Source organism: Staurois parvus, unplaced genomic scaffold, assembly GCF_062004578.1.
Source record: "Staurois parvus isolate SC_StPar_1 unplaced genomic scaffold, SC_StPar_1.0 ptg004029l, whole genome shotgun sequence".
NCBI classification, from domain to species: domain Eukaryota; kingdom Metazoa; phylum Chordata; class Amphibia; order Anura; family Ranidae; genus Staurois; species Staurois parvus.
In genome coordinates, this window is record NW_028321824.1 from 17,830 (window position 1) to 45,051 (window position 27,222).

The 27,222-nt window shown below is 57.3% G+C and overlaps 1 protein-coding gene and 1 pseudogene across 2 annotated transcripts; both read right to left on the bottom strand.

Moving 5' to 3' along the window:
• Positions 1-51: 51 nt before the first annotated feature.
• Positions 52-26,924, bottom strand: LOC149427106 (calpain-1 catalytic subunit-like). Of its 2 annotated transcripts, none has more exons than XM_089668256.1 (13): positions 26,812-26,924; positions 23,139-23,208; positions 21,047-21,171; positions 16,415-16,548; positions 15,691-15,862; positions 11,234-11,317; positions 10,971-11,056; positions 10,721-10,795; positions 9,147-9,286; positions 8,812-8,975; positions 8,705-8,719; positions 3,575-3,777; positions 52-223 (listed from the first exon to the last, which is right to left on the bottom strand). In XM_089668256.1, exons 1-13 carry the CDS (start codon positions 26,815-26,817, stop codon positions 214-216), a joined length of 1,284 nt encoding a protein of 427 aa, XP_089524382.1. In that variant the 5' UTR covers positions 26,818-26,924; the 3' UTR covers positions 52-213. The 2 variants fall into 2 exon arrangements, with proteins under 2 accessions (XP_089524382.1, XP_089524381.1); XM_089668255.1 differs by lacking the exon at positions 26,812-26,924 and adding an exon at positions 26,291-26,802.
• LOC149427107 (uncharacterized) lies at positions 9,381-10,430 on the bottom strand (annotated as a pseudogene).
• Positions 26,925-27,222: the final 298 nt, after the last annotated feature.

The following is a 27,222-nucleotide window of genomic DNA, read 5'->3' on the forward strand; positions in this document are numbered from 1 at the left end:
GCAGTGGTGGTTGGAAGATGTATTGGAATTCTGCGATCAATAACAAGAGGATCAGATAGCTGAGACTTTATTATACGGTGTCACGTTGATGACAATTGTTAGGGGTGTCCCCGCGCTGTGACTCCATGGTGTCTCCGTGTCCCTTGTGGCGGATCTGTAGTCACCCCATACAGTTCTGGCCGAGGTGACCCTTTATCCTCCATCACACAATCTTCAGATCGCACTGAAAACAGACAAATCCCAGTCAGTGTATACATGGAAATGGCTCCGCCTTAAAACACACAATTCAATGAGATGACTCCACCCACACAACACAGACTGATATGTTTCTTCCTTTGGACCAAACCAACTCCATGAAATCATGGGGCTCAGGGGCTGGTAATAGACATAGGTGCTCGGGGGAGGGGACCAATGGAGAAATTGAGGGCCTAATAGACAGAGGTGTCTGTAGGAGCCTAATGGAGAAGTTGAGGGGGGGAGGGGCAGAGGTGCTCATAGTGACCCAATGGAGAAGGAGCTGATGAACAGAGGTGCTCATAGGGACTTATGGAAAAGCTGGGGCCTGATGGACAGAGGTGCTCATAGGGACCTAATGGATAAGTTGGGGCCTGATGGACAGAGGTGCTCATAGGGACTTATGGATAAGTTGGGGCCTGATGGACAGAGGTGCTCATAAGGACCTAATGGATAAGTTGGGGCCTGATGGACAGAGGTGCTCATAGGGACCTAATGGATAAATTGGGGCCTGATGGACAGAGGTGCTCATAGGGACTTATGGATAAGTTGGGGCCTGATGGACAGAGGTGCTCATAAGGACCTAATGGATAAGTTGGGGCCTGATGGACAGAGGTGCTCATAGGGACCTAATGGATAAGTTGGGGCCTGATGGACAGAGGTGCTCATAGGGACCTAATGGATAAGTTGGTTCCTGATGGACAGAGGTGCTCATAGGGACTTATGGATAAGCTGGGGCCCAATGGACAGAGCTGCTCATAGGGACCTAATGGATAAGTTGGGGCCTGATGGACAGAGGTGCTCATAAGGACCTAATAGATAAGTTGGGGCCTGATGGACAGAGGTGCTCATAGGGATCCAATGGAGAGGTTGGGGCCTGATGGACAGAGGTGCTCATAGGGATCCAATGGAGAGGTTGGGGGGGTGAAGTGCTGATGGACAGAGGTGCTCATAGGGACCTAATGGATAAGTTGGGGCCTGATGGACAGAGGTGCTCATAGGGACCTAATGGATAAGTTGGGGCCTGATGGACAGAGGTGCTCATAGGGATCCAATGGAGAGGTTGGGGGGGTGAAGTGCTGATGGACAGAGGTGCTCATAGGGACCTAATGGATAAGTTGGGGCCAGATGGACAGAGGTGCTCATAGGGACCTAATGGATAAGTTGGGGCATGATGGACAGAGGTGCTCATAGGGATCCAATGGAGAGGTTGGGGGGGGGGGGGGGATGGGTGCTGATGGACAGAGGTGCTCATAGGGACCTAATGGATAAGTTGGGGCCTGATGGACAGAGGTGCTCATAGAGACCTAATGGATAAGTTGGGGCCTGATGGACAGAGGTGCTCATAGGAACCCAATGGAGATGTTGGGGGGGCCTGATGGAAAAAGATGCTCATGGGGATCCAATGGGGATGTTGTGGGGGAAGGGGACCTGATGGACAGAGGAGCTCGTAGGGACCCAATGGAGATGTTGGGGGGGCCTGATGGACAAAGATGCTCATGGGGATCCAATGGAGATGCTGTGGGGGAAGGGGGGCTGATGGACAGAGGTGATCATAGGGATCCAATGGAGAGGTGGAGGGGACCTAAAAGACAGAGGAGCTCAAGGGGGACTCAGTGAAGATGTTGGGGGGGGGGGCTGATAAACAGAGGTGCTCATAGGGACCCAATGGAAAAGTTAGGGGGACCTGATGGACAGAGGAGCTCGTAGGGACCCAATGGAGATGTTGGGGGGGCCTGATGGACAAAGATGCTCATGGGGATGCAATGGAGATGTTGTGGGGGAAGGGGACCTGATGGACAGAGGAGCTCGTAGGGACCCAATGGAGATGTTGGGGGGGCCTGATGGACAAAGATGCTCATAGGGATCCAATGGAGAGGTTGAGGGGACCTAAAAGACAGAGGAGCTCAAGGGGGACTCAGTGAAGATGTTGGGGGGGGGGGGGCTGATGAACAGAGGTGCTCATAGGGATCCAATGGAGAGGTTGGGGGGCTGATGGACAAGGACCACTCATGGTTGGGGGTGGGATCCCTCTTTCTGCACTCAGGAACAATACAGACGTAGAGATGAAGCCTCTTTGTATTTCGGGGATTCTGTGGGACGTAGAGAGCTTTAGTCATCTTCTCTGCAGACGTCTGTTGGTGAATCATCTCAGTCGCTTGCTGTTCCAGTTGCCTCCAGCAGGGTGCACTGCAGATGATAGTTGATCTATTATGGATAGTTGATGTTCTAGCCAAGTGGTCTCCAAACTGCAGCCCAGCGGCCAGATGTTGCCCTTTGCTTGCTCTTATCCAACCCTTGAGGAACGATTTCATCCACAGACACTAAAATAACCAGCATAATTCCCCCCACTGACACCACCAACGGGGCACAATTCCTCCTAGTGACACCAATGATGGGGCACCATGACACCAAAAATGGGGGATCATTTACTCCCACTGGTGCCAGGACATTTTTTTTACTCTCAATGGCCGCAGTCCAGGGTCCCCCCACCCCCAAAGTCTGAAAGACAGAAAACTGGCCCATTGTTTAGAAAGTTTGGAGACCCCTGATCTAGCCAATCAGCAGACTTGATGGGAGAGGGGGTCTGCTGGTGCATGCTGGGTGTGTTCTTAAACATTTGAGGCACTTCCTGGCACATGGTCTTGCCTCTCGGGTTTTGCCCAGTGTGGAGACAACTGTAACAGTGATCTTGCTCCCAGGCCTTTGGGTTGAAGCATCTGGGGTGCAGCAAGAATCTCCACTCCTGGGAGGAACCTTTGAAGTTGGTGGCTAGACTGGATGTTCTCCTTGTGCCTGGAGGAAGCTGAGGGTAGTTGTCCTCCACCATGGAGGTGATGAGTGACTGAGTACCATGGAAACTCTTCCAGGCCATCCTGCCTGGAATACGAAGACTGAGATCCCACTAGAACCCCAGTTTTCAAGGTGTCCAGTCTAGTCCTGCGAGAGAAGGACCCAGAAGGTTAGACAGACATGGAGAAGACCAGAGACCACATACAGATCTCCAGGTATCCCATACTCCTCCACCCTCTGTCCTTCATCCTGTCCTCAATGTACATGTGCAATAAATCTCCAAAGACCTCAACGGGTGCCCATCATTCTGAACATCCAGAGAGAAGAATCGCTCCGTGAGAAGATCGCACCTGGGACCTTATGGCCAATAAGTGGGCTTGGACCTTCCCAATGTACTTATTGATTGGCTGAAGATGAATATTTATTGAGGATCAGTCACAATAGTGCTACACATGAAAGAAGAACTGTCTGTAGTCCTCCACAGGCCCCAGTCATACCACCAACGTCCTATTCCCACCCAGCCCTGACTTCTTCTCCAGTCCCTCACCTGCTGCCGGCGTCTCTCTCGCAGAACACTCTGATGTAGAAGTTGCCCTCCTGATTGGCATCATAGGTGGAGGGCACAATGACGTACTCGCCCGCCGGCAGGTGTACCCGCATCGTCACCCCGCGGCTGTTCTGTGGCTCTCCGGTGTCACACACGGGGCGATTCCTGGTGAAGAATCCGCGGTCCAGTCTGGGGCGAGACACCTAAAAAGGGTTCTGTGTTACCTTGGGGGAGCCGGGATTAGGAGGGGGGGTAGTCTCTAGGCCATGGCAATGGCAGCAGACCATGATGGGGGAGCCAGGATGGTGGAATTATGAGGGGCAGTGATGGGGGTTGGGAGGAGGAATGGTGGGATTATGGGGGGCAGTGATGGGGGTAGGGGAGGAGGAAGAGTGGGATTATGGGGGGCAGTGATGGGGGTTGGGGAGGAGGGATGGTGGGATAATGGGGGGCAGTGATGGGGAGGAGGAATGGTGGGATTATGGGGGGCAGTGATGGGGGTTGGGAGGAAGAATGGTGGGATTACGGGGGGCAGTCATGGGGGTTGGGAGGAGGAATGGTGGGATTACGGGGGGCAGTGATGGGGGTTGGGAGGAGGAATGGTGGGATTATGGGGGGCAGTGATGATGTTTGTGAGGAGGAATGGTGAGATTATGGGGGACAGTGATGGGGGTTGGGAGGAGGAATGGTGGGATTATGGGGGGCAGTGATGATGTTTGGGAGGAGGAATGGTGGGATTATGGGGGGCAGTGATGGGGGTTGGGAGGAGGAATGGTGGGATTATGGGGGGCAGTGATGATGTTTGGGAGGAGGAATGGTGAGATTATGGGGGGCAGTGATGGGGGTTGGGAGGAGGAATGGTGGGATTATGGCAGGCAGTGATGTTTGGGAGGAGGAATGGTGGGATTACGGTGGGCAGTGATGGGGTTGGGAGGAGGAATGGTGGGATTACAGGGGGCAGTGATGGGGGTTCGGGTGGAGGAATGGTGGGATTACGGGGGGCAGTGATGGGGTTTGGGAGGAGGAATGGTGAGATTACGGGGGGCCAGTGATGGGGGTTGGGAGGAGGAATGATGGGATTACGGGGTGGCAGTGATGGGGGTTGGGAGGAGGAATGGTGGGATTATGGGTGGCAGTGATGGGGGTTGGGAGGAGGAATGGGGAGATTATGGGGGTCAGTGATGGGGGTTGGGAGGAGGAATGGTGGGATTATGGGGCCAGTGATGGGTGTTGGGGAGGAGGAATGGTGGGATTATGGGGGGCAGTGATGGGGGTTGGGAGGAGGAATGGTGGGATTATGGGGGGCAGTGATGGGGGTTGGGAGGAGGAATGGTGAGATTATGGGGGGCAGTGATGGGGGTTGGGAGGAGGAATGGTGGGATTATGGGTGGCAGTGATGGGGGTTGGGAGGAGGAATGGGGAGATTATGGGGGTCAGTGATGGGGGTTGGGAGGAGGAATGGTGGGATTATGGGGCCAGTGATGGGTGTTGGGGAGGAGGAATGGTGGGATTATGGGGGCCAGTGATGGGGGTTGGGAGGAGGAATGGTGGGATTATGGGGGGCAGTGATGGGGGTTGGGAGGAGGAATGGTGGGATTATGGGGGGCAGTGATGGGGGTTGGGAGGAGGAATGGTGAGATTATGGGGGGCAGTGATGGGGGTTGGGAGGAGGAATGGTGAGATTATGGGGGCCAGTGATGGGGTTTGGGAGGAGGAATGGTGGGATTATGGGGGGCAGTGATGGGGGTTGGCAGGAGGAATGGCGAGATTATCGGGGGGCAGTGATGGGGGTTGGGAGGAGGAATGGTGGGATTACGGGGGGCAGTGATGGGGGTTGGGAGGAGGAAAGGTGGGATTACGGGGGGCAGTCATGGGGGTTGGGAGGAGGAATGGTGAGATTACGAGGGGCAGTGATGGGGGTTGGCAGGAGGAATGGTGAGTTTATGGGGGGCAGTGATGGGGGTTGGGAGGAGGAATGGTGAGATTACGTGAAGCAGTGATGGGGGTTGGGAGGAGGAATGGTGGGATTATGGGGGGCAGTGATGGGGGTTGGCAGGTGGAATGGTTAGATTATGGGGGGCAGTGATGGGGGTTGGGAGGAGGAATGGTGGGATTATGGGGGCCAGTGATGGGGGTTGGGAGGAGGAATGGTGGGATTATGGGGCCAGTGATGGGGGTTGGGAGGAGGAATGGTGGGATTATGGGGCCAGTGATGGGGGTTGGGAGGAGGAATTGTGGGATTATGGGGGGCAGTGATGTGGGGTGGGAGGAGGAGATTATGGGGCCAGTGATGGGGTTTGGGAGGAGGAATGGTGGGATTATGGGGGGCAGTGATGGGGGTTGGGAGGAGGAATGGTGGGATTATGGGGGGCAGTGATGGGGGTTGGGAGGAGGAATGGTGGGATTATGGGGCCAGTGGTGGGGGTTGGGAGGAGGAATGGTGGGATTATGGGGCGAGTGATGGGGGTTGGGAGGAGGAATGGTGGGATTATGGGGGGCAGTGATGTGGGGTGGGAGGAGGAGATTATGGGGCCAGTGATGGGGTTTGGGAGGAGGAATGGTGGGATTATGGGGGGCAGTGATGGGGGTTGGGAGGAGGAATGGTGGGATTATGGGGGGCAGTGATGGGGGTTGGGAGGAGGAATGGTGGGATTATGGGGGGCAGTGATGGGGGTTGGGAGGAGGAATGGTGGGATTATGGGGGGCAGTGATGGGGGTTGGGAGGAGGAATGGAGGGATTACGGGGGGAAGTGATGGGGGTTGGGAGGAAGAATGGTGAGATTATGGGGGGCAGTGATGGGGGTTGGGAGGAGGAATGGTGGGATTATGGGGCCAGTGATCGGGGTTGGGAGTAGGAATGGTGAGATTATGGGGGGCAGTGATGGGGGTTGGGAGGAGGAATGGTGAGATTATGGGGGCCAGTGATGGGGGTTGGGAGGAGGAATGGTGAGATTATGGGGGCAGTGATGGGGGTTGGGAGGAGGAATGGTGGGATTATTTGGGGCAGTGATGGGGGTTGGGAGGAGGAATGGTGGGATTACGGGGGGCAGTGATGGGGGTTGGGAGGAGGAATGGTGGGATTATGGGGGCAGTGATGGGGGTTGGGAGGAGGAATGGTGGGATTATGGGGGGCAGTGATGGGGGTTGGGAGGAGGAATGGTGGGATTATGGGGGGCAGTGATGGGGGTTGGGAGGAGGAATGGTGGGATTATGGGGCCAGTGATGGGGGTTGGGAGGAGGAATGGTGGGATTATGGGGCCAGTGATGGGGGTTGGGAGGAGGAATTGTGGGATTATGGGGGGCAGTGATGTGGGGTGGGAGGAGGAGATTATGGGGCCAGTGATGGGGTTTGGGAGGAGGAATGGTGGGATTATGGGGGGCAGTGATGGGGGTTGGGAGGAGGAATGGTGGGATTATGGGGGGCAGTGATGGGGGTTGGGAGGAGGAATGGTGGGATTATGGGGCCAGTGGTGGGGGTTGGGAGGAGGAATGGTGGGATTATGGGGCGAGTGATGGGGGTTGGGAGGAGGAATGGTGGGATTATGGGGGGCAGTGATGTGGGGTGGGAGGAGGAGATTATGGGGCCAGTGATGGGGTTTGGGAGGAGGAATGGTGGGATTATGGGGGGCAGTGATGGGGGTTGGGAGGAGGAATGGTGGGATTATGGGGGGCAGTGATGGGGGTTGGGAGGAGGAATGGTGGGATTATGGGGGGCAGTGATGGGGGTTGGGAGGAGGAATGGTGGGATTATGGGGGGCAGTGATGGGGGTTGGGAGGAGGAATGGTGGGATTACGGGGGGAAGTGATGGGGGTTGGGAGGAGGAATGGTGAGATTATGGGGGGCAGTGATGGGGGTTGGGAGGAGGAATGGTGGGATTATGGGGCCAGTGATCGGGGTTGGGAGTAGGAATGGTGAGATTATGGGGGGCAGTGATGGGGGTTGGGAGGAGGAATGGTGAGATTATGGGGGCCAGTGATGGGGGTTGGGAGGAGGAATGGTGAGATTATGGGGGCAGTGATGGGGGTTGGGAGGAGGAATGGTGGGATTATTTGGGGCAGTGATGGGGGTTGGGAGGAGGAATGGTGGGATTACGGGGGGCAGTGATGGGGGTTGGGAGGAGGAATGGTGGGATTATGGGGGCAGTGATGGGGGTTGGGAGGAGGAATGGTGGGATTATGGGGGGCAGTGATGGGGGTTGGGAGGAGGAATGGTGGGATTATGGGGCCAGTGATGAGGGTTGGGAGGAGGAATGGTGGGATTATGGGGGCAGTGATGGGGGTTGGGAGGAGGAATGGTGGGATTATGGGGGGCAGTGATGGGGGTTGGGAGGAGGAATGGTGGGATTATTTGGGGCAGTGATGGGGGTTGGGAGGAGGAATGGTGGGATTACGGGGGGCAGTGATGGGGGTTGGGAGGAGGAATGGTGGGATTACGGGGGGCCAGTGATGGGGGTTTGGAGGAGGAATGGTGGGATTATGGGGGCCAGTGATGGGGGTTGGGAGGAGGAATGGTGGGATTATGGGGGGCAGTGATGGGGGTTGGGAGGAGGAATGGTGAGATTACGGGGGGCCAGTGATGGGGGTTGGGAGGAGGAATGGTGGGATTATGGGGACCAGTGATGGGGGTTGGGAGGAGGAATGGTGGAATTATGGGGGGCAGTGATGGGGGTTGGGAGGCGGAATGGTGGGATTATGGGGGCCAGTGATGGGGGTTGGGAGGAGGAATGGTGGGATTACGGGTGGCAGTGATGGGGGTTGGGAGGAGGAATGGTGGGATGATGGGGGTTGGGAGGAGGAATGGTGGGATTATGGGGGGCAGTGATGGGGGTTGGGAGGAGGAATGGTGGGATTATGGGGGGCAGTGATGGGGGTTGGGAGGAGGAATGGTGGGATGATGGGGGTTGGGAGGAGGAATGGTGGGATTATGGGGGGCAGTGATGGGGGTTGGGAGGAGGAATGGTGGGATTATGGGGGGCAGTGATGGGGGTTGGGAGGAGGAATGGTGGGATTATGGGGGGCAGTGATGGATGCGGGATAGAGGGGTGTTGGGGGTGTAGGGTGTGTAATGGGCAGACTCGGCATGGAAGGAGGCGGGAGATGGAGGAATGTTGGGCCCCCCTCGGTTCTTACCAGATCTTGGGGTACCTGTTAATAAAAAGGTGAATTTGGTGTCATTCTCGGCCCACAGCCCATCCCCCGTCTCTTCTATCCACAATTCGGGATGAGAAGCTCCCTACCTGGTACAGGTGACATGCAATGTGCAGCTTCTGAGCTCCTCCGTCAGTCTGCATCAACTCCAACAAAACCCTCCAATGCTCATCCTGTTCATTGTTATGCCCCGCCTCTTGGTCTGAAGACCCGCCCACACGGAGCCGGAATTGGGGATTGTTGAAGAATGTTCCTGGAAGACGATACAGGCATGTGGTGTGACGGCGAGCACGGAACCCCACGGAACCCCACGGAACCCCACGGAACCCCAGTCTGGCCTGCCTGTGGTGGAGTATGGCCGGATCAAGCTGTGGATTCTGGACTTGTGGGGGTTCTGATGGAAATGTTCATATTATGGACTCACTTAGTCTGCGACCCCCTCCAGCATTGACTCCGCGCTGCCAGCGACCCCGCAGGTGAGTGACCTCACAATGGGGGGAGTCCAGGTTGGTGTGACAGATGACCATCCAGGAGAAGAACGAGCAGAAATCCTCACACAGCATCCTACATGACCGAGAGAGGAGCATGGAATGGGGGACACCACCACTGACACCAATATGATGAGAGAGGAGCATGGAATGGGGGACACCACCACTGACACCAACATGACCGAGAGAGGAGCATGGAATGGGGGACACCACCACTGACACCAACATGACCGAGAGAGGAGCATGGAATGGGGGACACCACCACTGACACCAATATGATGAGAGAGGAGCATGGAATGGGGGACACCACCACTGACACCAACATGACCGAGAGAGGAGCATGGAATGGGGGACACCACCACTGACACCAACATGACCGAGAGAGGAGCATGGAATGGGGGACACCACCACTGACACCAACATGGAGAGAGGAGCATGGAATGGGGGACACCACCACTGACACCAACATGATGGAGAGAGGAGCATAGAATGGGGGACACCACCACTGACACCAACATGACGGAGAGAGGAGCATGGAATGGGGGACACCACCACTGACACCAACATGATGGAGAGAGGAGCATAGAATGGTGGACACCACCACTGACACCAACATGACGGAGAGAGGAGCATGGAATGGGGGACACCACCACTGACACCAACATGACCGAGAGAGGAGCATGGAATGGGGGACACCACCACTGACACCAACATGACCGAGAGAGGAGCATGGAATGGGGGACACCACCACTGACACCAACATGACCGAGAGAGGAGCATGGAATGGGGGACACCACCACTGACACCAACATGATGAGAGAGGAGCATGGAATGGGGGGCACCACCACTGACACCAACATGATGGAGAGAGGAGCATGGAATGGGGGGCACCACCACTGACACCAACATGACGGAGAGAGGAGCATGGAACGGGGGACACCACCACTGACACCAACATGACGGAGAGAGGAGCATGGAATGGGGGACACCACCACTGACACCAACATGACGGAGAGAGGAGCATGGAATGGGGGACACCACCACTGACACCAACATGACGGAGAGAGGAGCATGGAATGGGGGACACCACCACTGACACCAACATGATGGAGAGAGGAATGTAGAATAGGAGACACCACCACTGACACCAACATGATGGAGAGAGGAGCATAGAATGGGGGACACCACCACTGACACCAACATGACGGAGAGAGGAGCATAGAATGGGGGGCACCACCACTGACACCAACATGACGGAGAGAGGAGCATAGAATGGGGGGCACCACCACTGACACCAACATGATGGAGAAAGGAATGTAGACTAGGAGACACCACCAGTGACCAATTGTATAATGACACCAGTCTGTAAGGGCCCCATCATCCTGGGACCAGGGGCCCAGCCATCCCCTCCAGAAGGAAGGTGTAAGAGGTCCCAGGGTCACCACACCACCAGGGGGGAAAACACAGAAAATGAATGTACAGCGGAGGATTCCTCCTCTATGCTGATTACCAGAACTCTCCGTCTTCCTTCTGCAGGTTGAGCTGCTTCTGCTCTTCATCTGACACCGACCGCCATTCCGGAGACCTGGAACCACATTTCAGGGTTAGTCATGTCTGCAATGACAACTGTCTGTGCTGCCTCCAGGCTCCGGGCAGATTTGACATTTTCAGAGAGTCTCATTGTTAGTACACAGAGGACCAATGTCCAGCCAACATGCTGAGTGGCCTCCACTGATGGAAGGACCCCGTGGTCTCCTTACTTATCGCTCCATGGGCCATTGTACTCAGTGAACCCCCATGGGTTCCTCAGGCGGATGAGGGTGACGTCCCCGGAGTCATGCTGGACCTGAAGGGGGAAGGAATGGTGGACAATGACTAGACCAAGCTGGTGGATCTCCCAGGATCCATGAAGACCAAACCAAAGTGGAGAGTCCAGCTCCATCAATGAGAGGAGCCAAGACCTCACCTCTGGAGACCAGGACTTCACGCTGGACTGGAGATGTGAAGACTTATGGACACTTACCTCCTTGGCTCCTAGTATGGAGTAGGCGTGACCCAGGACCAGCCCGTCCTCATTCACCTGTCCAACCTCACCATGTTCAGCCACCTTCCAGGAGATAAAGATGGAGAGATGAGCTCATGGAGGAGTGTCTGCAGTGTGATACACACAGTATATACCTCCATATACACCATACTGCCCCAAGTATTGTCCCCGCCCCCCAAATCATGTGGTTCAGGTGCTCCAATCCCCTCCATATCATGTGATTCAGGTGTTCAATCCCCTCCATATCATGTGATTCAGGTGTTCCAATCCCCTCCATATCATGTGATTCAGGTGTTCCAATCCCCTCCATATCATGTGATTCAGGTGTTCAATCCCCTCCATATCATGTGATTCAGGTGTTCCAATCCCCTCCATATCATGTGATTCAGGTGTTCCAATCCCCTCCATATCATGTGATTCAGGTGTTCAATCCCCTCCATATCATGTGATTCAGGTGTTCATATCCCCTCCATATCATGTGATTCAGGTGTTCAATCCCCCCCAAATCATGTGATTCAGGTGTTCAATCCCCTCCATATCATGTGATTCAGGTGCTCCAATACCCTCCCAATCATGTGATTCCGGTGTTCAATCCCCTCCATATCATGTGATTCAGGTGTTCAATCCCCTCCATATCATGTGATTCAGGTGTTCCAATCCCCTCCATATCATGTGATTCAGGTGTTCCAATCCCCTCCATATCATGTGATTCAGGTGTTCCAATCCCCTCCATATCATGTGATTCAGGTGTTCCAATCCCCTCCATATCATGTGATTCAGGTGTTCAATCCCCTCCATATCATGTGATTCAGGTGTTCAATCCCCTCCATATCATGTGATTCAGGTGTTCAATCCCCTCCATATCATGTGATTCAGGTGTTCAATCCCCTCCATATCATGATTCAGGTGTTCCAATCCCTTCCATATCATGTGATTCAGGTGTTCCAATCCCCTCCATATCATGTGATTCAGGTGTTCCAATCCCTTCCATATCATGTGATTCAGGTGTTCCAATCCCTTCCATATCATGTGATTCAGGTGTTTCAATCCCCTCCATATCATGTGATTCAGGTATTCCAATCCCCTCCATATCATGTGATTCAGGTGTTCCAATCCCCTCCCAATCATGTGATTCAGTTGTTCCAATCCCCTCCATATCATGTGATTTGGGTGTTCCAATCCCCTCCATGGACACAGGTGTATACAATCAAGCCCCTAGGCATGCAGACGGCTTCTACAAACATTGGTGAAAGAATGGGTCGCTCTCAGGAGCTCAGTGACTCCAAGCGTGGTCCCGTGATAGGTGGCCACCTGGGCAATAAGTCCATCCGTGACATTTCCTGGCTACTAAATATTCCACCAACTGTTAGTGGGATTATAACAAAGTGGAAGCCACTGGGAACAACAGCCACTCAGCCACCAAGTGGTAGGCCACGTCACATGACAGGGCGGGGTCAGCGCATGCTGAAGCGCACAGTGCGCAGAAGTCACCAACTGTCTGCAGAGTCAATAGCTAAAGACCTCCAAACTTGGTGTGGCCTTCAGATGAGCCCAACAACAGTGCGTAGAGATCTTCATGGAATGGGTTTCCATGGCCGAGCAGCTGCATCCAAGCCTTCCATCACCAAGTGCAATGCAAAGCATCGGATGCCGTGGTGTAAAGCACGCCGCCACTGGACTCTAGAGCAGAGGAGGCGTGTTCTCTGGAGGGACCAATCACGCTTCTCTGTCTGGCTTCCGATGGACGTGTCTGGGTTTGGCGGTGGCCAGGAGAACGGTACTTGCCTGACTGCATGGTGCCAAGTGTAAAGTTTGGTATGGGGGGATTATGGTGTGGGGGTGTTTTTCAGGGGTTGGGCTTGGCCCCCTAGTTCCAGTGAAGAGAACTCTTAAGGTGACATTTTGGACAATTTCATGCCCCCAACTTTGTGGGAGGAGTTTGGGGATGGCCCCTTCCTGTTCCAACATGACTGCCCACCAGTGCACAAAGCAAGGTCCATAAAGACATGGAGGAGCCAGTTTGGGGTGGAGGAACTTGACTGTCCTGCACAGAGTCCTGACCTCAACCCCATAGAACACCTTTGGGATGAATTAGGGCGGAGACTGCGAGCCAGGCCTCCTCCCCCGACATCAGTGCCCCTCCCCCGACATCAGTGCCTGACCTGACAAATGTGCTTCTGGAAGAATGGTCCAACCTTCCCATAGACACCCTCCTAAACCTTGTGGACGGCCTTCCCAGAAGAGTTGAAGCTGTTATAGCTGCAAAGGGCGGGGCCAACCCAATATTGAACCCTACGGACTGAGACTGGGGGGCCATTAAAGGTCATGTGTGTGGAAAGGGCGGGGCCAACCCAATATTGAACCCTACGGACTGAGACTGGGGGGCCATTAAAGGTCATGTGTGTGGAAAGGGCGGGGCCAACTCAATATTGAATCCTACAGACTAATGCAGGCCATAGACGGGGAGAAAAATGGCAGATTTTCTTTAAAAAAACGAAAAATCGGTCGTTCAAGCGGCCGACGTTACCATCAATGGTAAAAATAATCGGCCGATTTTTATCCCGTCTACAGCCGGCAAAAAGTGTCCCTGCAGAGCTCCGCTATTTCTCTGACATTTACAGCGGTTGCAACAATGTATCTATTTGTATCCATTTAGGATACAGATGTTTTTATTCGGAAACAAATAGATACATTGTTACAACCGCTGTAAATGTCAGAGAAATAGCGGAGCTCTGCAGGGACACTTTTTGCCATACTGGAATTCCTCTAATTTTTCATCCTTCTTCTTCTTCTCCTGCTTCATCATCATCCTCTTCTTCTTCTTCTTCTTCTTCATCATCCTCTTCTTCTTTTTCTTCATCATCATCCTCTTCTTCTTTTTCTTGGTCATCATCATCCTCTTCTTCCTCTTCTTCTACTTCTTCATCATCATCCTCTTCTTCTTCTTCTTCTTCTTCATCCTCCTCCTCCTCTTCTTCTTCTACTTCTTCTTCCTCTTCATCATCATCATCATCATCTTCTTCTTCTTCTTCTACTTCTTCTTCCTCTTCATCATCTTCATCCCCTTCTTCTTCTTCTACTTCTTCTTCCTCTTCATCATCATCATCCTCTTCTTCTTCTACTTCTTCTTCCTCTTCATCATCTTCATCCTCTTCTTCTTCTTCTACTTCTTCTTCCCCTTCTTCATCATCATCCTCTTCTTCTTCTTCTTCTTCTTCCTCTTCATCATCATCCTCCTCTTCTTCTTCTTCTTCCTCTTCATCATCTTCATCCTCTTCTTCTTCTACTTCTTCTTCCTCTTCTTCATCATCATCCTCTTCTTCTTCTACTTCTTCTTCCTCTTCATCATCATCATCCTCTTCTTCTTCTTCTTCTTCTTCTACTTCTTCTTCCTCTTCATCATCTTCATCCTCTTCTTCTTCTTCCTCTTCATCATCATCCTCTTCTTCTACTTCTTCTTCCTCTTCATCATCATCATCCTCTTCTTCTTCTTCTACTTCTTCTTCCTCTTGATCATCATCATCCTCTTCTTCTACTTCTACTTCTTCTTCCTCTTCATCATCATCCTCCTCTTCTTCTACTTCTCCCTCTTCATCCTCTTCTTCTTCTTCTTTTTCTTCTTTTTGTCTTCCTCTTGCAGGTCACTGCTCATGCGCAGATTTTTTATCGGTAAAAAATCGGCCAATTAGCCCATTATTGCCGCGAAAATCGGCCGATTTTTTTCCAACTTTCCCGATTTAAAAAAACGGCCAAAATACCGAAAAACGGCCCAACAAATAGCCCACTAACGATCCGAAAATCGGCCGATTTTCGACCCATCTATGGCCTGCATAAGACTGGGGGGCCATTAAAGGTCATGTGTGTGGAAAGGGCGGGGCCAACTCAATATTGAACCCTACGGACTAAGACTGGGGGGCCATTAAAGGTCATGTGTGTGGGAAGGGCGGGGCCAACTCAATATTGAACCCTACGGACTAAGACAGGGGGGCCATTAAAGGTCATGTGTGTGGAAAGGGCGGGGCCAACTCAATATTGGACCCTACGGACTAAGACTGGGGGGCCATTAAAGGTCATGTGTGTGGAAAGGGCGGGGCCAACTCAATATTGAACCCTACGGACTAAGACTGGGGGGCCATTAAAGGTCATGTGTGTGGAAAGGGCGGGGCCAACTCAATATTGAACCCTACGGACTAAGACTGGGGGGCCATTAAAGGTCATGTGTGTGGAAAGGGCGGGGCCAACTCAATATTGAACCCTACGGACTAAGACTGGGGGGCCATTAAAGGTCACGTGTGTGGAAAGGGCGGGGCCAACTCAATATTGAACCCTACGGACTAAGACTGGGGGGCCATTAAAGGTCATGTGCGGGGAAAGGGCGGGGCCAATACTTGGGGCAATATGGTGTATATCTGCGGTGTGATGTATACGGTATATACCTCTATATAGCAGGCCATGGGGAAGCGGCTGTGTGCTGATTGGACGATCAGCTCCCAGGTCTCCTCGGGGGTGTGTCTGCTCAGGCTCAGCACCTCCGCCAGGCCGCCAGTGAAGTCCTCCAGAGCCTCCGGGATGGTTCCTCCTTGTAGAGCCAAATATCCTCCAGACACCCTGAGAACACGCTACATGTTACATGCCACTGCCGTGTTGTATGACGGGAGACAATGCAGCTGTATATGGGTGGTGGAGGTGTTGTGTAGTACACTGTATATGGGTGGTGGAGGTGTTGTGTAGTACATTGTATATGGGTGGTGGAGGTGTTGTGTAGTACATTGTATATGGGTGGTGGAGGTGTTTAGTAGTACACTGTATATGAGTGGTGGAGGTGTTGTGTAGTACATTGCATATGGGTGGTGGAGGTGTTGTGTAGTACACTGTATATGGGTGGTGGAGATGTTTAGTAGTACACTGTATATGAGTGGTGGAGGTGTTGTGTAGTACATTGTATATGGGTGGTGGAGGTGTTTAGTAGTACACTGTATATGAGTGGTGGAGGTGTTGTGTAGTACATTGTATATGGGTGGTGGAGGTGTTGTGTAGTACACTGTATATGGGTGGTGGAGATGTTGTGTACTACATGGTACATGGGTGGTGGAGGTGTTTAGTAGTACACTGTATATGAGTGGTGGAGGTGTTGTGTAGTACATGGTATAGCGGACATACTTGGCATAGGCCTTCTCCAGCAGGGGGCTCCACATCTCCCCCCGGGTGTGGCTCTTGCTGTAGATCAGGACGTTGTTCTTCGTTGGGAGTTTATCATCGATGATCACATCCAGCCAATCACCGAACCGCCACAGCTGGGGGGACAGAGATCCGCACAGTCACCCCGATCCCGGGACCCCCCAATACCGGGACCCCCCAATCCTGGGAACCGCCCAATACCGGGACCCCCCAATCCTGGGACCCCCCCCGATCCCGGGACCCCCCCAATCACTGAACTGCCACAGCTGGGGGGACAGAGATCCGCACAGTCACCCCGATCCTGGGACCCCCCAATCCCGGGACCCCCCCGATCCCGGGACCCCCCCAATCACTGAACTGCCACAGCTGGGGGGACAGAGATCCGCACAGTCACCCCGATCCCGGGACCCCCCAATCCTGGGAACCGCCCAATACCGGGACCCCCCAATCCTGGGACCCCCCCGATCCCGGGACCCCCCCAATCACTGAACTGCCACAGCTGGGGGGACAGAGATCCGCACAGTCACCCCGATCCCGGGACCCCCCAATCCCGGGACCCCCCCGATCCCGGGACCCCCCCAATCACTGAACTGCCACAGCTGGGGGGACAGAGATCCGCACAGTCACCCCGATCCCGGGACCCCCCAATCCCGGGACCCCCCCAATCCCGGGACCCCCCCAATCACCGAACCGCCACAGCTGGGGGGACAGAGATCCGCACAGTCACCCCGATCCCGGGACCCCCCAATCCTGGGAACCGCCCAATACCGGGACCCCCCAATCCTGGGACCCCCCCCGATCCCGGGACCCCCCCAATCACTGAACTGCCACAGCTGGGGGGACAGAGATCCGCACAGTCACCCTGATCCCGGGACCCCCCAATACCGGGACCCCCCAATCCCGGGACCCCCCGATCCAGGGACCCCCCCCAATCACTGAACTGCCACAGCTGGGGGGACAGAGATCCGCACAGTCACCCCGATCCTGGGACCCCCCAATACCGGGACCCCCCAATCCTGGGAACCGCCCAATACCGGGACCCCCCAATCCTGGGACCCCCCCGATCCCGGGACCACCCCAATCACTGAACTGCCACAGCTGGGGGGACAGAGATCCGCACAGTCACCCCGATCCCGGGACCCCCCAATCCTGGGAACCGCCCAATACCGGGACCCCCCAATCCTGGGACCCCCCCGATCCCGGGACCCCCCAATCACTGAACTGCCACAGCTGGGGGGACAGAGATCCGCACAGTCACCCTGATCCCGGGACCCCCCAATACCGGGACCCCCCAATCCCGGGACCCCCCCAATCACTGAACTGCCACAGCTGGGGGGACAGAGATCCGCACAGTCACCCCGATCCCGGGACCCCCCAATACCGGGACCCCCCAATCCTGGGAACCGCCCAATACCGGGACCCCCCAATCCTGGGACCCCCCCGATCCCGGGACCCCCCCAATCACTGAACTGCCACAGCTGGGGGGACAGAGATCCGCACAGTCACCCCGATCCCGGGACCCCCCAATCCTGGGAACCGCCCAATACCGGGACCCCCCAATCCTGGGACCCCCCCGATCCCGGGACCCCCCCAATCACTGAACTGCCACAGCTGGGGGGACAGAGATCCGCACAGTCACCCTGATCCCGGGACCCCCCAATACCGGGACCCCCCAATCCCGGGACCCCCCCGATCCCGGGACCCCCCCAATCACTGAACTGCCACAGCTGGGGGGACAGAGATCCGCACAGTCACCCCGATCCCGGGACCCCCCAATCCTGGGAACCGCCCAATACCGGGACCCCCCAATCCTGGGACCCCCCAATCCTGGGACCCCCCCCGATCCCGGGACCCCCCCAATCACTGAACTGCCACAGCTGGGGGGACAGAGATCCGCACAGTCACCCCGATCCCAGGACCCCCCAATACCGGGACCCCCCAATCCCGGGACCCCCCCGATCCCGGGACCCCCCCAATCACTGAACTGCCACAGCTGGGGGGACAGAGATCCGCACAGTCACCCCGATCCCGGGACCCCCCAATACCGGGACCCCCCAATCCCGGGACCCCCCCGATCCCGGGACCCCCCCAATCACTGAACTGCCACAGCTGGGGGGACAGAGATCCGCACAGTCACCCCGATCCCGGGACCCCCCAATACCGGGACCCCCCAATCCCGGGACCCCCCCGATCCCGGGACCCCCCCAATCACTGAACCGCCACAGCTGGGGGGACAGAGATCCGCACAGTCACCTCGATCCCGGGACTCCCCAATACCAGGACCCCCCAATTCCGGGACCCCTGATCCCGGGACCCCCCAATTCCGGGACCCCTGATCCCGGGACCCCCCAATACCGGGACCCCCCAATCCTAAGAACCGCCCAATACCGGGACCCCCCGATCCCAGGACCCCCCCAATCCTGGGACCCCCCAATCCTGGGAACCGCCCAATATCGGGACCCCCCGATCCCGGGCCCCATCCAATCCCGGGACCCCCCCCAATCACCGAACCGCCACAGCTGCCGGGACAGTCACCCCGATCCTGGGACCCCCCCGATCCTGGGAACCCCCCCAATCCCAGGACCTCCCCAATCCCGGGACCCCCCCGATCTAGGGACCCCCCCAATACCCAGACCCCCAATAGCGGGACCCCCTATCCTGGGAACCCCCCAATCACCAAACTGCCACAGCTGCCGGGGGACAGAGATCCGCACAGTCACCCCCATCCCGGGACCCCCCCCTATCCTGGGAACTGCCCAATCCTGGGACCCCCCCAATCCCGGGAACCGCCCAATCCCGGGACCCTCCCGATCCCGGGACCCACCCAATCCTGGAAACCCCCCCAATCCCGGGAACCCCCCCAATCCTGGAAACCCCCCCAATCCTGGTAACCGCCCAATCCTGGGAACCCCCCCAATCCCGGGAACCCCTCAACCCACCAGAACCCCTCAATCCCGGGAACCCGCCCAATCCCCGGAACCCCCCCTGAATACCAGGAACCCCTCAACCCCCACTAACAGGAACCCCTCAACCCCAAGAACCCCCCCAATCCCGGTAACCACCCCCAATCTCGGGAACCCCTCTACCCCGAAACCCCCAAATCCCGGGAACCCACCCAATCCCCGGAACCCCTGCAATCCCGGGAACCCCCCAATTCCGGGAACCGCCCCCAATCCCGGGATCCCCCAAATGCCGGGAACCCCCAACCCCCAGAACCCCCCAATCCTGGGAACCCGCCCAATCCCCGGAACCCCCCAATCTCGAGAACCCCCCAATCCCGGGAACTGCTCAATCCCGGGAACCGCCCAATCCCCGAAACCCAACTAAATACCAGTAACCCCCCCAATCCAGGGACCCCCTCAATCCTGGGAACCCCCCAATCCCAGGAACCGCCCAATCCTGGGAACCCCCCCAATCCCGGGACCCCCCTATCCCAGGATCCCCCCAATCCCGGGACCCCCCCAATCCTGGGAACCCCACAATCTCGTGACCCACCCAATCCCAGGAACCCCCCCATCCCGGGAACCGCCCAATCCTAGGAACCGCCCAATCCTGGGAACCCCTCCGATCCCGGGAACCCCCCCAATCCCGGAAACCACCCAATCCCGGGAACCCCTCAACCCCCCAGAACCCCCCAATCCTGGGAACCCACCCAATCCCTGGAACCCCCCCTCAATACCAGGATCCCCTCAATCCCAGGAACCCTCCCAGTCCTGGGAACCCCCCAATACCAGGAACCCCTCAATCCCGGAACCCCCCCCAATCCTGGGAACCCCCCACTACCAGGAACCCCTCAACCCCAAGAACCCCCAATCCCGGGAACCCACCCAATCCCGGAACCCCCCAATCTCAGGAACCCCTCAACCCCCAGAACCCCCCAATCCCGGGAACCCGCCCAATCCCCGGAACCGGCCCAATCCTGGGAACTGCCCCCAATCCCAGGACCCCCCCAATACCAAGACCCCCCAACCCCCAGAACCCCCCAATCCTGGGAACCCGCCCAATCCCCGGACCCCCCCAATCCCCGGAACCCCCCGATTCCAAGAACCTCCCTCAATCCTGGGAACCGCCCAATCTCCGAGACCCAACTAAATACCAGGAACCCCCCCAATCCAGGGAACTCCTCAATCCCAGGAACGCCCCAATCCTGTGAACCCCCAATCCCAGGAACCTTGGCCCCCCAAATTGCTCTGTGGATGATAGGAGCCAATTCTTTGTACCATTATGATTGTGACCCCTCCCTCCATTGTGCTGACCCCCCCCCCTCCATTGTGCTGACCCCTCCCCCATTGTGCTGACCCCTCCCTCCATTGTGCTGACCCCTCCCCATTGTGCTGACCCCTCCCTCTATTGTGCTGACCCCTTCTCCCATTGTGCTGACCCCCCCTCCATTGTGCTGACCCCTCCACCATTGTGCTGACCCCTCCCTTCATTGTGCTGACCCCCCCTCCATTGTGCTGACCCCTCCCCCATTGTGCTGACCCCTCCCTTCATTGTGATGACCCCTCCCCCATTGTGCTGACCCCTCCCTCCATTGTGATGACCCCTCCCCCATTGTGCTGACCCCTCCCCCAGTGTGCTGCCCCTCCCCCCATTGTGCTGCCCCCCCCTCACCTTGAAGTGGAAGATCCCGCGGTATCCATGGCTCCGGCTGAAGGTCTGGTTCTCAGGGACGACCCGGGAGAAGAGTTGGGGGTGGAGGGTGAGTGACGTCATGGAGGAGAGGAGCCAGCAGTCCCCTGTGTGGGGGAGGGACACAGAACAGTCCATGAGGAGGTGGAGGTGGGCGGAGCATCGTGCACGCCTGTGATTGGAGGGATCAGGAGGGATCACATGATGCCCATAGGCAGGTGACATTACGTCACACATTGGGGGCGGGGCAGATGGAGTCCAGGCCGCTCCATTGGTTGTCACGCTCTGGCAGACGACGCGTTTTGGGGATGAGTCCCCCTTCATCAGGGCTGAGGGAAGGACCCCGAGGAGCCGCTGAGTCCCTGAAACGTCTGCCGGAGGTTCCTGTACATGAAATGAGCCTCCGAATGGCGGGAACTCCTCCTACACAACCTACAGGGTTCATCCAACATGGAGGATGAGGGGCCCCGCCGCTCCTGATAGAGGGACCCCGCCGCTCCGGGACAACCGGGGACCCCGCCGCTCCTGATAGAGGGACCCCGCCGCTCCGGGACAACCGGGACCCCGCCGCTCCTGATAGAGGGACCCCGCCGCTCCGGGACAACCGGGGACCCCGCCGCTCCTGATAGAGGGACCCCGCCGCTCCGGGACAACCAGGGACCCCGCCGCTCCTGATAGAGGGACCCCGCCGCTCCTGGACAACCAGGGACCCCGCCGTTCATGATAGAGGGACCCCATCGCTCCGGGACAACCAAGGACCCCGCCGTTCCGGGACAACCAGGGACCCCGCCCCTCCGGGACAACCAGGGACCCCGCCGCTCCTGATAGAGGGACCCCGCCGCTCCGGGACAACCAGGGACCCCGCCGTTCCGGGACAACCAGGGACCCCGCCATTCTGGGACAACCAGGGACCCCGCCATTCTGGGACAACCAGGGACCCCACCGTTCCGGGACAACCAGGGACCCCGCCGCTCATGATAGAGGGACCCCATCACTCCGGGACAACCAAGGACCCCGCCGTTCCGGGACAACCAGGGACCCCACCGCTCATGATAGAGGGACCCCATCACTCCGGGACAACCAAGGACCCCACCGTTCCGGGACAACCAGGGACCCCGCCGCTCATGATAGAGGGACCCCATCACTCCGGGAAAACCAAGGACCCCACCGTTCCAGGACAACCAGGGACCCCGCTGTTCCGGGATAACCAGGGACCCTGCCGTTCCGGGGCAACCAGGGACCCCGCCGCTGTGGGTCAACCAGGGACCCCGCCGCTCCTGATAGAGGGACCCCACCGCCCTGGGACATCCAGGGACCCCGCCGCTCCTGGACAACCAGGACCCCGACCGCTCCGGGACAACCAGGGACCCCGCCGCTCCGGGACAACCAGGGACCCCGCCGTTCTGGGACAACCAGGGACCCCGCCGCTCATGATAGAGGGACCCCATCGCTCCGGGACAACCAGGGACCCCGCGTTCCGGGACAACCAGGGACCCCGCCGCTCATGATAGAGGGACCCCATCGCTCCGGGACAACCAAGGACCCCGCCGTTCTGGGACAACCAAGGACCCTGCCGTTCTGGGACAAGCAGGGACCCCGCCGTTCCGGGACAACCAGGGACCCTGCCGTTCCGGGACAACCAGGGACCGCGCCGCTCCTGATAGAGGGACCCCACCGTTCTGGGACAACCAGGGACCCCGCCGCTCCGGATAGAGGGACCCCACAGTTCTGGGACAACCAGGGACCCCGCCGCTCCAGGACAACCAGGGACCCTGCCATTCTGAGACAGCCATCACCCCCCTCATCAGCTCATCCAGGCAGGGCCGTGGATAAGGGGGTACCACCAGTCCTCCTGTACGGGGCCCAGGCCAGCAGGGGGGCCCAGGGAGCAGGGTGAATCTGGTGTGGGCAGGGAGGGTGATGAGTGTGCCGGGGGGGGGGGGGGCAATTCCTGGAACCGATCCCCTGTATGGCTCCCCCTGCAGCAGCTGAAAGCCAGCGGGAGGGAGAGGAGAAGAAGCCGTCTGTCAGCTGCTGAGGAGCTGAGTGGGCTCTGTGCAGACGGGCGACTCACCCAACTCGCCCTGGCAGACGTCCGATGTACTCGCTCCGCTCTCTATGAACTGTGGATGGGAGCAGAACTCCTGTGGAGAGAAAGGGACGGTGTCAGTGACCTCTGACCAGATGGGGTTGATGACCTCTGACCTTAGACAGTGACCTCTGACCTAAGAACAGTGACCTCTGACCTCTCCTCTGGGAGAGTTCCTGTACTCTGAAGTCCCAGCCCAGTCACTACAAGGGGGCCCCACCATCCCTGCTGGAGAAGAAAACACTCAGGAGTAGCAGGAACTCCGATAGGAAGACCCCAGAACACGAGGCCAGAGGACCAACGACATCAGATGTGACAGCAGAAATGTCTGCCAGCAATTCTCTGATTGGTCATTGGAAGGATGGATGGAGAGAGAGAGAGGGATGGATGGATGGATGGATGGATGGGTAGATGGATGGATGGATGGGTAGATGGATGGATGGATGGGTAGAGGGATGGATGGATGGGTAGATGGATGGATGGATGGGTAGAGGGATGGATGGATGGGATGGATAGATGGGTGGATGGATGGATGGATGGATGGATGGGTAGATGGAGGGATGGATGGGTAGATAGATGGATGGGTAGATGGATGGATGGAGAGAGGGATGGAGGGATGGATGGATGGATGGGTAGATGGATGGATGGATGGGTGGGTGGATGGATGGATGGGTAGATGGAGGGATGGATGAGCAGATAGATGGATGGGTAGATGGATGGATGGAGAGAGGGATGGATGGAGAGAGGGATGGATGGATGGGTAGATGGATGGATGGGTAGATGGAGGGATGGGTAGATGGATGGATGGATGGATGGGTGGGTGGATGGATGGATGGATGGATGGATGGAGAGAGGGATGGATGGAGGGATGGATGGATGGCAGGCCCGGATCTGGCCTGTGTGATGGGGGGGCGCAGGGTCTGCAGACGGCCATTCCTGGATCCGATTACTAAGCTCCTCCCCTCTAATCAGGGCACCAGATTGTATGTAAGATTTGTATCTGCAGTGTGTGGTCAGCCCTCTGGATTGGAGTGGAGTCTCCCCCGGTGGTGGGCAGAGGTAGTGCGGGGTGTGGTCAGCCCTCTGGATTGTAGTGGAGTCTCCCCCGGTGGTGGGCAGAGGTAGTGCGGGGTGTGGTCAGCCCTCTGGATTGTAGTGGAGTCTCCCCCCGGTGGTGGGCGGAGGTAGTGTGGGGTGTGGTCAGCCCTCTGGATTGTAGTGGAGTCTCCCCCCGGTGGTGGGCGGAGGTAGTGCGGGGTGTGGTCAGCCCTCTGGATTGTAGTGGAGTCTCCCCCGGTGGTGGGCAGAGGTAGTGCGGGGTGTGGTCAGCCCTCTGGATTGTAGTGGAGTCTCCCCCGGTGGTGGGCAGAGGTAGTGCGGGGTGTGGTCAGCCCTCTGGATTGGAGTGGAGTCTCCCCCGGTGGTGGGCGGAGGTAGTGCGGGGTGTGGTTAGCCCTCTGGATTGTAGTGGAGTCTCCCCCCGGTGGTGGGCAGAGGTAGTGCGGGTGTGGTCATCCCTCTGGATTGGAGTGGAGTCTCCCCCCGGTGGTGGGCGGAGGTAGTGCGGGGTGTGCTCAGCCCTCTGGATTGTAGTGGAGTCTCCCCCGGTGGTGGGCAGAGGTAGTGCAGGGTGTGGTCAGCCCTCTGGATTGTAGTGGAGTCTCCCCCCGGTGGTGGGCAGAGGTAGTGCAGCTGTGGAAGGATCTCCCGGCTGGTCTTATATACGGATTATATATCAGAGTTCAGTCCCCTTTATTCCCTCGTCCCCCAAGTCACCGCCACACGTGTGCGCCTCGGATAGCTAGTCACTGTGGGCGGGGCATGTGGGGGATCCGTGACAGGGGGGAGGAAGAAGAGAGAGGGGGGAGGATTGAGAAATATTTTGGACCCACAATGATCTTCCCAAGATTGGTAAACTGTGATGGGGGCGGAGTCTGACTCCTGATTGATCTGCCCCCCCCCCCCCCCAGGTGATTCCTGACACCTCCTCCCGGGGGAAGTTGTCGTGGCTCTCGGTGACATGGGGGGGCGGTAATGCTGAGCTGCACATCATGCGATCATACATCCCGTCTGCTGAGTTGCAGTTGGCCGATACTTCCTTTCATAGGACCTCACAGTTCTGGTTTTATTGGACCCTCGTGTAGTTGAGCCATGATTTTCTCGCCCCCCCCCCCCCCGGGATACGCAGTTCGATGGGAAGACATCCCCGGAGGGACACGCTGCGGGCGTGGATGGATGGATGGTCGGGTGGATGGATGGATGGTCAGGTGGATGGATGGATGGTCAGGTGGATGGATGGATGGATGGTCGGGTGGATGGATGGATGGTCGGGTGGATGGATGGAGGGATGGATGGACGAGTGGATGGATGGATGGATGGATGGGTGGATGGATGGATGGTCGGGTGGATGGATGGATGGATGGACGGGTGGATGGATGGATGGTCGGGTGGATGGATGGATGGATGGATGGTCGGGTGGATGGATGGATGGATGGGTGGATGGATGGATGGTCGGGTGGATGGATGGATGGTCAGGTGGATGGATGGACGGGTGGATGGATGGATAGTCGGGTGGATGGATGGATAGTCGGGTGGATGGATGGATGGACGGGTGGATGGATGGATGGTCGGGTGGATGGATGGATGGTCGGGTGGATGGATGGATGGATGGATGGTCGGCTGGATGGATGGATGGATGGGTGGATGGTCGGGTGGATGGATGGATGGTCAGGTGGATGGATGGACGGGTGGATGGATGGATAGTCGGGTGGATGGATGGATAGTCGGGTGGATGGATGGATGGACGGGTGGATGGATGGTCGGGTGGATGGATGGATGGTCGGGTGGATGGATGGATGGACGGGTGGATGGATGGATAGTCGGGTGGATGGATGGATAGTCGGGTGGATGGACGGGTGGATGGATGGATGGACGGATGGATGGTCGGGTGGATGGATGGATAGTCGGGTGGATGGATGGATGGACGGGTGGATGGATGGATGGACGGATGGATGGTCGGGTGGATGGATGGATGGACGGGTGGACGGGTGGATGGATGGATGGTCGGGTGGATGGATGGATGGATGGACGGGTCAGACTTCTCCATCCACAGAACATTCTCTGATTCGCAGACTTACCGGAGGACGCCTCCACTCCACACCCGGAATGTTCTGAGGAAACTTCTCGTCATCAAACAGATCTTCCCGACACCCAGCATGGAGCGCCTGGAAATCCTGAGCTGCAGACATCTATAGAGAGGGATGGACGGATGGATGGATGGATGGATGGATGGACGGATGGATGGATAGATGGAGGGACGGATGGATGGACGGATGGATGGAAGGACGGATGGATGGACAACGGACGGATGGACGGATGGATGGACGGATGGATGGATGGAAGGACGGATGGACGGATGGAAGGACGGATGGATGGATGGAAGGACGGATGGACGGATGGATGGACGGATGGATGGACGGATGGCGTCTCCCAGTCGGTGACCCTATATAGGGACGGGGTGGGTGGGGACGCACGGGCTCGGTGTACTCAGGGATCAGGACATGTAGACATAGTGGGGGTGACACCCGCTGTACAAAGTACGGATTGTTCTCTCTGCTGAGTCACTCATAGAATGTTCCGGGTCACACCAGAGTCTTACCTGCATGAACCGTCCAATCACATCCCAGCTCAGTGATGGGGGATGGAGGAGCTCAGTGATGGGGGGATGGAGGAGCTCAGTGATGGGGGGATGGAGGAGCTCAGTGATGGGGGATAGAGGAGCTCAGTGATGGGGGAGGGAGGAGCTCAGTGATGGGGGAGGGAGGAGCTCAGTGATGGGGGGATGGAGGAGCTCAGTGATGGGGGGATGGAGGAGCTCAGTGATGGGGGGATGGAGGAGCTCAGTGATGGGGGGGATGGAGGAGCTCAGTGATGAGGGATGGAGGAGCTCAGTGATGAGGGAGGGAGGAGCTCAGTGATGGGGGAGGGAGGAGCTCAGTGATGGGGGGATGGAGGAGCTCAGTGATGGGGGATGGAGGAGCTCAGTGATGGGGGGATGGAGGAGCTCAGT